Source organism: Saccostrea echinata, unplaced genomic scaffold, assembly GCF_033153115.1.
Source record: "Saccostrea echinata isolate AGI-Se365-2 ecotype Australia unplaced genomic scaffold, CSIRO_AGI_Sech_v1 ptg000056l, whole genome shotgun sequence".
Lineage (NCBI taxonomy): Eukaryota > Metazoa > Mollusca > Bivalvia > Ostreida > Ostreidae > Saccostrea > Saccostrea echinata.
In genome coordinates, this window is record NW_026889805.1 from 1,044,798 (window position 1) to 1,058,229 (window position 13,432).

At 32.1% G+C, this 13,432-nt stretch overlaps 1 protein-coding gene across 1 annotated transcript in view; it reads right to left on the reverse strand.

Annotated features, from left to right (window-relative positions):
• LOC133173486 (uncharacterized) overlaps positions 1 to 13,432 on the reverse strand; it is an 89,945-nt gene that overhangs the window by 27,390 nt on the left and 49,123 nt on the right. Inside the window, exons 2-4 of the mRNA XM_061308471.1 lie at positions 5,977 to 6,042; positions 4,350 to 4,514; positions 3,005 to 3,186 (exon numbers count right to left, since the gene is read on the reverse strand). Coding sequence (XP_061164455.1) covers positions 3,005 to 3,186; positions 4,350 to 4,514; positions 5,977 to 6,042 — 413 coding nt within the window. The remainder of the gene's footprint in view (positions 1 to 3,004; positions 3,187 to 4,349; positions 4,515 to 5,976; positions 6,043 to 13,432) is intronic.

Sequence of the window (13,432 nt, forward strand, 5' to 3'; positions counted from 1 at the left end):
AATGTTTTGTTTCGTAGCATCTGTCAGTCCGGCCCAAGTATCCAAATACTTAGCATAGCGAGAACATGTACCCATTATGGAGGAAGCCGTAAACACTATAAGAAGATGTGTGAGAAATATCATTACAAGCTAGAAAGTCTCCCATTTATGTTAAAAATAACTAATAGGACCGGATTTTTCGTTCCATGATATATAGAAAAAATAAACATTAAGTGATGAATGTTACTGAATGTTTTTTGAATAACATACACAAAATAAATATGTATCTTACACTACAAAAAATTGCTTAAACATGTACCCATTACAGAGGAAGCCGTAAACACTATAAGAAGTGGGAGATATATCAGATATCAATACAAGGTAGAAAATCTCACGTTAGTCGTAACAGCTATCAATTTATAGACCTATCAATATGTCTGCACGTGAGAGAAAGATTTAACATTAGATATAATATAAATAACTTAAAACTGTAATATAAATAAATTAAAACTGCATATCTGTAACAACTTTTAAAGACATAAGAAAGGTTTCGGCAATTACTGGACTATCGGAATGGAAAATGCTTACTAACATTTTTTTCTCAACAAAATACCCTAGTTCTTCAAGTATAGAATGTTCAAATAATAGAGTTGAATTTTCTTTCCAAGTCCAGATTTTAAATGATTTTCGAGTCTTAATTTGATTTTAGAAAGTGATTTATTTTGCTCACAAATACAGGGCTTTCCATCTTGATCAAAGTAAGGATAATTTTCATGATATTATACCATAAAACCGTTACGCATATTCAATAGAAATGATTGATTGATTGATAAATTGATTGTATGTTGTTTTACATCTCGTTCGAGAATTTTCACTCACATATAGACGTCACCATATTCCGGTAAAGGGCTTCAAATTTAGACCTTAACTCGGCACTCAGGGCCATTGAGTCCATAGGAATGATATATTACGAATATGTTAAATGTTAATATATGTTATTCACATATATTGTTTTTAAAAATAAAGCGTAGTTTTTAGTCAAGCTATATATACCTTTGAAACAATGCCTAATGATGGACAGAGCACGATTGAAAAAAAATAATTCCAGAATAATTCAAAGTAGTAGGCTTCATGCAATACAAAATAGAGGCCGATAAGCAGAAACCGTATTAACCTTATACTGAGTATCATTATCGATGTATTCAATTATATATATATTGAAAACCTTTAACATCACGACTCTGCAATGTTTAATATCTCATGTTTTATGTGGAAATGAATAAAAACTTTGTACATGTAGTCATTTTTTAACAATCATAAATCAAAATATTTTCAGCAAAGGTTATATCGAAAATATGATTTTTTGCTTGTGAAACGATTAAAAAAATACTCAATAGATGCTAGAAAATATTCTATGGCTAATTTATTCTTTTGTCTGAAAGTGCTGTACATATTTAATGATTTATTTACGTTTAATATCGACCGGTCCCGGTGGCCTAGTGGTAGGATGCTCGCTTATTGATTGAGAAGCCTGGGTTCGACTCTTGTTCCCGGCACCGCGTCAAGCGTAAAACGTGTATCATAGGTAATGGCTGTTTCTTTGCCATGCGTCCGGTATTACAAGTGAAAATCACGGATCTTTCGGATATGACATTAAAACAGTAAATCCCGTGTTACGCTGGGCGTTGACACGATAAAGATCCCTCACTGCTCTATGGTCCCGAGTAACGAGTATAGACCCCTCATCGATATATGATGGGACGTTAAACAACATACAAACATCTATTATCTATCAGATTTCTATTTCAACAACATATAATTATTCTTAATATGTTCGAAAATTGTTCCTTTTCAAAAAAATTTGATATCTGTAATTCGTTAAATCAAAAGATGAAAATGAGTAGAAAAACATAAAACAAAATATGCTCACTTTACAGTTTGTTAAATACAAATTATTAGTTTGAAGTAATACAATAATATTATGTAATACCTTTCACATTTTTAATATTAAAATTCATTAATGTTTGAATTGTTTCTAATAGAACCAAATATATTATTTCTCAGTTATTTTTCTCATTCCTGCTATTTACCTCCTGCTTCTGAAGTTTCATTCCTGGCCCTTGATAGTGTGACATTCATGTCTATATTAGGACACGGTTGGGGGTTTCCCATTTTATCAAAGGAGAAGCTGTCTCCTGTACCTTTGTTCTGGTAGCAAGGACACTCCATTGGACATGGCAATCCAGTAACGTTACCTTAATTCAGATAAATAGATACTTATTTCTGAAAGTGCACAGACGACAAATTAAGATAACTTTATTGTACCAGGGTCATCGAAGTAACTTTAAATTGAGTGCCATGTACTTCAAAAATAAAATATTCCAAATAAAGAAGAATATTTATTCGGTTAAGTTTTTATTAATCAGTATGAATAAAAATTCTCAGTATAAATCTTCATTATCCTCTTTAATGCTTAACATTCTGCACGACAAGTACCATAATCTTACAAACCGAAAAATCCGAATATCATTCCGTCTTTTGACCCCGAGCAGTCTTCAGACACATGTGAGTAGCAATTTGGAGCCGTCGTGTTAATAAACCTGAGGAGTTCAGTGGGAAGAAAAGAGCAGTTACGCAGAAGGGCTCGACAAAGGTCTTCTTTAAATATGGAGGAATTTACATCACTCTTTGCTGCATTTGCCTGCCATAAAATTGGATTCATGATGGGGGTGTATTCAAAAAACCAAAATTTTCTTCATTTATCAGATAAAAAAAGTACTTTACAGAAAGGGAGAGTTTAATAGATACCAGATAGAGTTTGGTAAAGTTGAGTCCTTTCAGTATGCTCTGAACTTCACAATCCTTGCTCATCAAGACCTTCATCTGAATAGCCAGCTTTTGTCTGTTTGATGCCTGGAACATGACCCCTTGCCACAACGTCTTCTGTGAATATCAATACAAGTTATGTTATACACCAATTTTAAAGATTGAATTGCAGTTTTATATGTATTGAATTAATAATTACGTTAGCAGCAGCGAAGGCCTCTATGGGCATTTTCTCCACATCTTGGTAGGTGATGCTTGGGTCTGTAGGGTTGGAGAGGAAGGTTTTAATCTTTTGTTTCGTAGCATCTGTCAGTGCGGCCCAAGTATCCAGATATTTAGCATAGCGGGAACATGTACCCATTATGGAGGAAGTCATAAACACTATAAGAAGAAATATGAATTCAAGCTAGAAAGGCTCATGGTTGTGGTTACAACTATCAATCACTCCACTTTTTAGTTAAATGAACACCTGCCCATGTCACAAAATAATTCGTCAAAAATCATTAAATAGAAATATAGATGTTTTACATAGCTTGGTGCTGAGATTGTAAGTTTCAGGAGAGACAATGAATATAATGATATGTGTTTCAAAATTCGATAAAATTTTTGGAAAAGTCCAAATCTGCATCCAAAAAAAAACAAAAACAAAAACAAAAAAAAAAAACAAAAAAAAAACAAAAACAAATTAAAGCAAAAAACAGACAAAAAAAACAAACAAAAATGACAAAAAAAAAAGACTGATGGAATAGGTAGAAATTTCAAATGAACATTTAAGAGATAATTTTAAAACAAAAGAACACTCATATGATAAAAACGCTTCATTATAGATAAATAAATAAATTGTCCAGATACTTGGTATTACGGAAACAATTATATACATATATATATAAAACAAAAATATAAACTTTACTCGAAAGTATATTCTACCACAAGACCAAATTTCTAAATTCGAGTAGCCATTCGGAAATCATATGGTATAGCAAAGCACTTCGGAATCCTTAGAAATTAAATATACCAATGCATCACTTCATTTAACACACTGATTTCTAATTAAACGTGTATGATTAGACTTTACTAAAAGTTTTGCAAAGCTATAGTACAAGAGTACTATATACGATATTCATGGATACATGACTAACCAACAAACAGGAAATATAGGTGTACTTATTTTACTATAATTTAAATATATGATAATTTACCTAAATAATCTACATTGTGTACCGGAGGAGAGCATTAAATTAGACTGCATTAAACTTTGCTTCTAATATTTTCTTTTATATTATTTTAAAAGATTTAGAAGAATAACGACTACGTCAAATTGCGAGCTCTTCCGAACATTTATTTCTTACAACTAAGGTGTATTTTCAAATTTAAAAAAAATAATTGAATTTTCTCTTAAATTCCAGATATCTTAAATTTATTTTATTTTATTTTATTTCAATAATTTATTTTTGCTGATATTGCTTTCAAATATTAGATATCTAAAGGTATTGAAAATAACATAAATGGGGATTATATAAAAATGATATTATCAGGATACTTACCTCCTGCCTCCGACGTCTCGTTTCTGGCTCTGGCCAGTGTTACATTGACATCTATCATTGGACATGGTAACGGATTCCCAAACTCATCAAAAGAAAAGCAGTCCTCCGGAGCTTTTTTCTGATAACACGGACAGACATGTGGACAAGGAAGCCCAGTGGTGTTTGCTAAGGTATTAAGAAGACATCTTACATTAAAAAAACTCATTTTATCAAAATAGAAAAAAGTGTATTTAATTGCTATGTGCTTATATTATAAAAAAAAGGTATTTCTACATGAGTTGTTTTCACTTATTACAAATTCTACTAGGCTTGGATCCGAGAAACACTTTAGATTACCTTGCTTGATTTCACTTTCTACTCGACTTGCTATGCCGGGGTTCAGAAGTACTGCATGGTCTGATTTTACTTACTACTCAATGCGCTATGCCGGGGTTCAGAAGTACTGCATGGTCTGATTTTACTTACTACTCAATACGCTATGCCGGGGTTCAGAAGTACTGCATGGTCTGATTTTACTTACTACTAGAGTGCTATGCCGGAGTCCAGAAGTTACTTACGTACGGTAGGTACTGATATTACTTACCTAAAGATTTGCACTATGAAATATAAAGATAACGAACAAAATCAAGCCCGAGAGTCCATTGGAACAATGCACTTTGGAAGCAGGGCAAACAAGATCTATAGTTTTACATTACCCGATTTTAATACCAAATCCACTATATAGGCATCAAAAAGATGCATTTGTAATATATGGTCTGATTTTACTTTCTATTAGATCTGATTTTACTTTCTATTAGATCAGATTTTACTTTCTATTAGATCTGACCAGTCGGCAGGGGATGCTCATTCCTCCATGGCACCTGATCACACCTCTGATGTTTTGGAGGTCCGTGTTTGCTCTGCTCCTATTTTGTATTGTTTAATGGACTTTTGAGCTTGAATACTGTTCGCTATCTCCATTTATTTCATCTGCTAGGAGGTCTCCTGGACATACTTGCACTTTACATGGTGGGATTTTACTTAATACAATATCTGATAGGCTGGGTCCAGGATATACTTAAGCATTTATTTACCTGCTGTGTTGATGCACCAGGCGGGTCCAGATTATACTTAGCATTAATTAGTATTATTTTACTTATTACATTGTGTAATTACCCCGCTAGGAAGAGTTCAGGATATTCTTAAGCATTACAAGGTGTAATTTTACTGACTATAAGATCCACTAGACCAGCTCCAGAATATACTTAAGCCTCGCATGGTGTAGTTTCACTTCAATAAAGATCTATCAGGTGGGGGTCTAAGATATACTTAAGCATGGCTTGGTGTAGTTAAATTACTAATTAGAAGATCCGTTAGGCGGTGGTCTAGGATATACTTAAGCATGATATGGAGTGATGATCCGCTAGGCTGGGTCAAGGATATACTTAAGCATGATATGGTGTGATGATCCGCTAAGTTGGGTCTACGATCTACTAGTATTTAAGCATGACATGGTGTGATGATCCGCTAGGCTAGTGATTTTACTACATGATCCGCTGGACCGAGTACAGGTTAAACTTAATCATAACATGGTGTGATTTTCCTTAATAAATGATCTGCCGGGTCGAGGTTATACTTATTTACTTACTACATGATCCGCTAGGCCGGGGTCCTGGAGTTTGCTGTGTTGTTACTATGACCAATACAGCCAAAACTGTTAAATAAATCAATCATATATATAAATTATAATATTTGTTTTTAAGATGTCCGTTCAAAATATATATTTTAAAGAAGGTCCCGAGGAAGACTAGTGCTTTGCACTAATCGGGTTACCTTCTATAAATAAATAATTATTATCAATACTAGTAGTAGTATCATTAGTATTAACTATACAATTAAAAGTGATGTTAATGTATGTTAATTAATAGAAAACGACTCTCTCTCTCTCTCTCTCTCTCTCTCTCTCAATCGTAGATCGAAAATAACAAGGTGTTATACATATATTTGTAACCGAAAGACGTCAAATTGGTGAAATTCATGAACGAACATACATGAAACTCTGAAAAAAAAACCCCTTAAAATCTAATGATACCGAGATTTCTGTTTTTAATTGTATCATTTGAAATTCAATCAACTGGGTGTTGTCCACGATTCCTTCCTGCTTTCCTTATGGAAGGCGAATTTTTTTTTTTTTTTTTTTTTTTTTTTTTTTTTTTTTTTTTTTTTTTTGAAAAAAAAAAAATTATTTTGTTACAACTAGTGTCCGAGCTCAGCAGTATTTTGAAATGCTTTTACTGCATAAAACAGGGTATTCGAGATAGAATCCTGACGATAAATAAATAAACGATAAAATTATTTTCTTATTTGTTTTTATTTATGAGATACCTAAATGCAGAAGATTAAGAATTGTATACCTACAGAATTGACGTCTGTAATAAGGAATGGTATCCCGATTGCTTTTTTATGTCTTACTAAGTATTCTTTTGCGTTTAAAAAAAGAGGTTTTGAAAATTTTTATAGGATTCAGTTGATACAAGACACTTATGATACCTCGACCCTAGGCAGACATATTGATCAAAGAGATAAAGAACAATAACAAAGAAGGAATGAATTAGAATCTTCAGAAACCTATTTACAGAAAGATGTTTGTGAATTACAATGTTTTTCAAAGAGAAAACCTGACTTCAAATATACTGATATAATGTTATTTAAAAAAAATCAATTTAAATATGTATTTAATCCATTTTTAGTTCATGACAATTTTATAACGTGTGATGACTTTCTCTCAATTTTTATGAAGTTTAAGGGGATAGAAAATAGGGGAATAATAAGTGGAGATTTGAGATCGGGATTACAAATTATTCATTTTATTGAAAAAAATATTACAACTGGTATCCATATAAAAATAATTAACTTAATTCCATCTAGATTCAAAATATAGCATTCTAAATTGATTTACAAAATCTCTAAAACTGAATAATGGAATAGAGAAGAGATTTAACTCAAAGATTTACTTAAACAGGACATTTTTTTCCAGAGATACTGTTGACTTACGATTGGAGTATTTTTACTAAAATCGTATTTTTGTTGGATGTACTTCTCAATGATTATACGTCTCTAAGAACATTTCAAAATACAAGCTGAACAAAAGAAAATGCATTTTACTCAGTTTTAGATGATCTTCAAAGATCAGGGCATACAATGTGATACCAAATACATGAACGTGGCCTTATTGTAGAGCCAAATGTTTATTTTCAGAAATATTATCCCGAGCTATTGTGTAAATTCAATGACATGTGAACAAAAGAAATAATTATCCTATTTTAAACCTTGAACTAGTTAGTGACCTACATATAGCGAACACTCAATCTGACAACGGGTGATCAATGAATTCCAGAATTGCACAATTTACCTGCTAATCAATCGAACATGAAATCTTTCTTTAAATTTATTTTTCAAAAGCAAAGTTAAAGTCAGTTGTATTCAAGATAATCATGAATTGCAAATAGGATTATTTAGATATCACTATTGATATATCAAAGTACTTTTATATCAATTTTTGCCTTACAAAAATACATTTACATAAATGATATATTAAGCCTGGTGCCATGGATGCATCGTAAATATTTCTGATAATTATGTTGGGGATGGTTTTGCAATGATGCAATAACCGGTTGGGAGAACATAGGCATTTTCATATATTGTATGACTGCACGTGGTAAATGAATGATCAAATAAAATTTTGAAAAGGTACATAAGCTTTAACATGCTTAGTAAGCATATAATATTTATTACTTACAAAAAATGTATATCCTTTTATCTCATAAAAAATGTATATCCCTTTATTTATGCAAAAAAAAGTTAAAATGAATATTATTAGTTGAATTAATTATTTGCATAGCTAATAATTTACTATTTAGTGTTTTGCAAACATATTTCGGACCACAGGTTAGGATTTTACAGATATAATGCAAAAAAGAAGTTATTGATTGAAAAAATATATATATGTAAAATATTATGAACTATGATATTAATTGTAAGTTAAACTTCGAGTATAAATCACTGAAAATTGATTTCTTGATTGTAAGCTTAATTATGTTCCCCAAACGAAGTTTGGGAACATATTGTTTTTACTCTGTTTCTTATTATTATTATTATTAAGGTCTTCCGTCTCCAACGGAAGACCTTATTGTTTTCGTTCGGTTTCTTTTTCCCTATTATTAGGGTCTTCCGAGCTTCCTTCGGAAGACCCTACTGTTATTCTACTGTTTCTTATTAGGGTCTTCCGAGCTTCCTTCGGAAGACCCTACTGTTATTCTACTGTTTCTTATTATTATTTTTTTTTTTTTTCCCGCCGATTTTCAGCAGGCGATTTCTCGGAGACCTTTTGTCCGATTGCTATGAAACTTTCAGGGTAGATACAATGTATTATTGCCTAAAAATGGTTTTTTCAAATTTTTGATATATACCTCCGTTCATGAGTTATTGCCCTTTAATCGATATTTGGAGGGTCTCTTGTCCAGTAGAAATATCAATAACGACACATGATATTTGCATGAAAATTGGAGAACTTGTAACTAATACATTGCAGATGCGCAGAACATTAAAATTGTAGGCTATTTTTTTTAAGTTCGGAAGCTATGTGACGGCAAGTTTTAAGAATTATTTTTCCATGAAATTTTGCTGCTTTTTGTTTAATAACTTTTAAACTGATAAAAATTTGGTAAGACATATAGAATAAAAGTTGTGTGTAATTACGAGAGCTTTCAGATAACATCAAGAAAAAGGGGCTGGCCCCTATATTCAGGGGACAGCAGGTCATAAAAGTATTTTTTGGATAGCTAAAAATATTAAAATATTATGAAAAAGTTTGAATGACAGAATTTCTAACATATTAAATCTTGTCATGTGGTATAGAGAGAAACAAGCTCCGTGCTATATTTTATTCTATTTTATAAAATAATTATTCGAGAATCGTACAGGAACAAGTTGTCTACAAACCAGCCACGCCTTATAGGGCATCGTAACACATGCTTGTACGGTTTTAGATAGTTGTTGTGTTTTAAATAAATTGTTTTGATTCCATTTCTCTGTTTTCTATTATTTAAATCGTTTATAAATGCAAGTTATTTACACAAGTAATGGTAAATCAACATTTACTAATGCATTCGTATAGAAAAAGTCTTAATCGGGGCCTGTTGTTTGTAACCTGGATGTAAACAATCACGAGCGGCATTGTGGGAAGAAGACACTAAAGACCCGATATACGAAAAACGTGATTTGATCTGATGCTTTGTTGGCAAATATTTAAAAAAAGTGTAGTTTAGTATAGCATAATGCTTCATAATCAATAATTTTTAAAAATAAATCATGTATAACACTCAATCTGATTATTTTATTTTTTGAAAAATCATCAGGTCGAATATCAGGTCTTTAGTATATCAAGTCTTTAGTACGTCCCCGGAAGTAGCCATGCAAGTCGGAATTACAGACAGAAAATGAGAAGAAAATATGTTAAGTTGACAGTTGTACATTTTCTTAACGTACGAGCCGTATGTAGACATGCACATTTAATCCACATCTACGAAGCACATAAATCCTTGGTTGCGTACAGGGAGCATTAGTTTTAAAGGGATATATATATTCTTGCGCAAATTGTTTACGAGGAAATTCTGACGATCACATTAACAGCGATGAACAGTCTTGTGTCGGAGTTTTCTGTGATAAATGTAGCGAGTGATGAAAGAGTTCACCATGACATTTTAATATATGATTGGCGTGGACCTTAGAAATGAAGGTTAGAATTTTTCTTATCTAAAATTTAACAGCTGCTTACAGCACTGATGTTTACATGTATATGCCAGCAAATGTATAAATGTACGCACAAACACTGATGTATGTTATCTATTTAATGGTTCAGTCTCTGTCTGTTAGCCCTGACATGACATTGTCAAATCCCCATTGCTTTAACTTATATTTAAATGCATGAGAGCATGTAATTTCACCAAGACTTTTTTTTTATTGAAACAAAAAAATGCAAGAATTCAACAATACACTATCTAACATACTGCATGTATAACCATGATAATTATTGTTATATATTCTTCAACAAGTATGAATAGCAGTTATAACTAGGGCCTTAATTAATATTATAATTTGTTATACCTTTAAAAATTTGTTTCTATATAAATCTATACCAGTGTACACATAAAATGTCTAACATTTCTAACGTTTTATGAGCAATCATAAAAAAATCTATGTTGAACCGCAAAGTGAGATATTGAACCTGTCGATGAGATCATTGGACTGCTTACATATTACAGTATCCGCGGGATTAGTTAAATCTCATTTGCATTCGTTGGTGTTCGAAAGTTACGGAATTGACAGAGTTTTACCTCAGTGCTGGTAAAGGAAATTTACATCACGGAAGCCAGTACAAAATATATGTATGCATATGTCAAGCAAGAAAAGAAAATAAAAGATATAACAAAACATTTATTAGGGCGTGTTCTCGGGGTAATATGCAATTTGCTGACCCCTTGAACCAAACTGTTTCCCTTCGGCCTAATGGCCTCAGGCAAACAGTTTGGTTCTTGTGTCCGACAAAACACATGTTGCCCTCGAACCCAGTTAGTAAATGTGTATTATTATTGGAAAATCTCAAAAATGTCACTCAGTTAAATTGCAAAAGAAATTTGGAAATATATTTATACATAAAAGTTTGAATTATTTCTGTGATAAGACTGCAGGATTGGTTTGTGTTTTGTTTATTGCCCCTTCAAATTTTTTTTAGTCATATTATTATGCCACCACTTGCTGGTGGAGGCCTGCAAATATAGACCTGTACTTGACACTTATGGCCTTTGGGAAGTGAGGGATCTTTTTCGTGCCAGCACCTTCTGTGACACAGAACCTCGGTTCATACGGTTTCATCCGAGGAACCTATCTCCACATCCAGCTGTGGGATTCGAACCTGCGACGTAAGGATCAGCTTCTTACTGACACTTTGATTGATTGTTTGTTGTTTTACATCTTTCTTGAGTATTTTTCTTTCGTATAGAGACATTACCACATACTGGTGAAGGGCTTCAAACATAGACCTTAATACTTGGCACTAAGGCCCATTGAGCAGTGAGGGTTCTTTATTGTCCCAACATCTACTGTGAGGTTTTTAAGGTCTCATCTGAAAAACCTTTGACTTTCATTCTAATGCTTGGCGCTTGGTGAAGGAACCTTCACTACCTATATGTTTATGTCTTAGGTTTGACACAGCAAATGAGAATCAAGCCTCCTGATTACAAAATGAATGCCCTACAACTAGGCTACCATTACAGATAATGAACTAGATTAATTACCATGTAAAACATTGTTTAGTAAAAAATTAGTTCTTGAAATTAGAAAATAGAATTTTTTTTGATTGGGGTATGTAAACTTAGAGTGGTATTTGGGTTATACAGTAAAACACGCTTACTGCGAACAGACTTAAATTAGGAATTGAAGCGTATAGTGAAGTGATTTTCATTCCGTGTGGTTTTAAAACATATTGAAAACTAAACTGAAAAATGAATACATTTATAATGAATCAAAATTATTTGTCCCTGTCACTTATAAGCATGTTTTACTGTAATGACAAAATAATGGGGATTTGTTTTCACAGTGGCTGTATATTGTGAATAATTTAATTAGTCGATTGCAACTTTTCAGTTTTAAACTAATCTCGTTCAAGCAGATGCTTGTCTGTGTCCGTAAATGCCAACGAGCAGGAGTTTATGGAGACAGTCGAGCATCTGCTTGAATGATACTAGTTTTACACAAGCTATCTACATGATCTAAGTGGTAATTTTTTTAAAAAAAATATGTATACTGGTATATTATTTAAAAAGTACATATTATACAAAAAATACCGACTAACCGGTTATGAAAATCATAACCTGTCATCCCATACTAAACCAGTTACTACATTCTGAATGATTAGATGGTTACCCAGTTGACCATTGCCATCCCTAATCAATTTTTTACATGTACAAGTAACGTGCATTTCCTTTATATGAAATCATGAAAAAAAAACTCCTAATTAATCCCTATATATATTATATTTTTTAATTACATCCTCAAAATTGACTGCATGTAAACATCTATTTAATAGAGTACTTTTTACAAATAATACACGGAAAATGTGACAGTATCTTTGAACTCTGTTTGATGGTTTCATTAGGGATGTCAATGAATATTCGAGTACTCGACTATCGTTCAATCATATTGACTATCGACTAAAATTTGTTAAGTCGGTTGTTCGTTTAAAATTTGCTACTCTTAAATTCAGTGTAAAAAAAAATTGGATCTGCTCAGTTCATTTATTAACGTATCAGTGTTCAAACTCAGGGAAAGGCTTAACCAGTCTTTGTTAATTGTTCAAAGGAATTTTGTTGTTCGACAAACATGCATTGGCATACTTTAAAAGACATCGGATCCAAATTGTAAAGTTTCAACCTGCAATCGTAAGATCTCATATAATGCAACTACCAATTAATGAAGAATAATAAAACTTTATAACTTTATAATACTTTATAAATACATGTAAATTGGGGAATGATTATGAGCATAATTCAAAGGTGTTTCTTTCTGATATTAATATCAATCATTTTTAAATTGTATTGATTGATTGCAAAAATCTCATAATTAAAATTTTGTTTCTATAAGAGTTACACTTAACTTTTATTGTTTAACAATCACGGGTCCCTGACAAGACACATTCAAATGGCTTCAGGTAAGAAATCATTAACGGGTACATGTACTAGCAGCAGGAAAAGAAAGGATAAATAGGAGCATTTGATGTTCTGTATATAGATAAAATGTGCAGTCAGTGATTTTTTTAGGGCGATATGCCTGTATTTTCCCAAAATGTAATGGAAGTTTTCCCAAAGAAAAACTTACAAAATATGTGATCAAATTCAGTTTGTTTATTGCATGTTTTTTAGTGAAGTTCAAGCAGGTTTTAATGTTCAGGTGGCAGGGGATAAGTTTTGTACTAAAGACCCAGTCAAATTTCTTAAAGAATTGAGAATCCCCTGTTTGATGTGATATTTTATGTAGAAAAATGATTC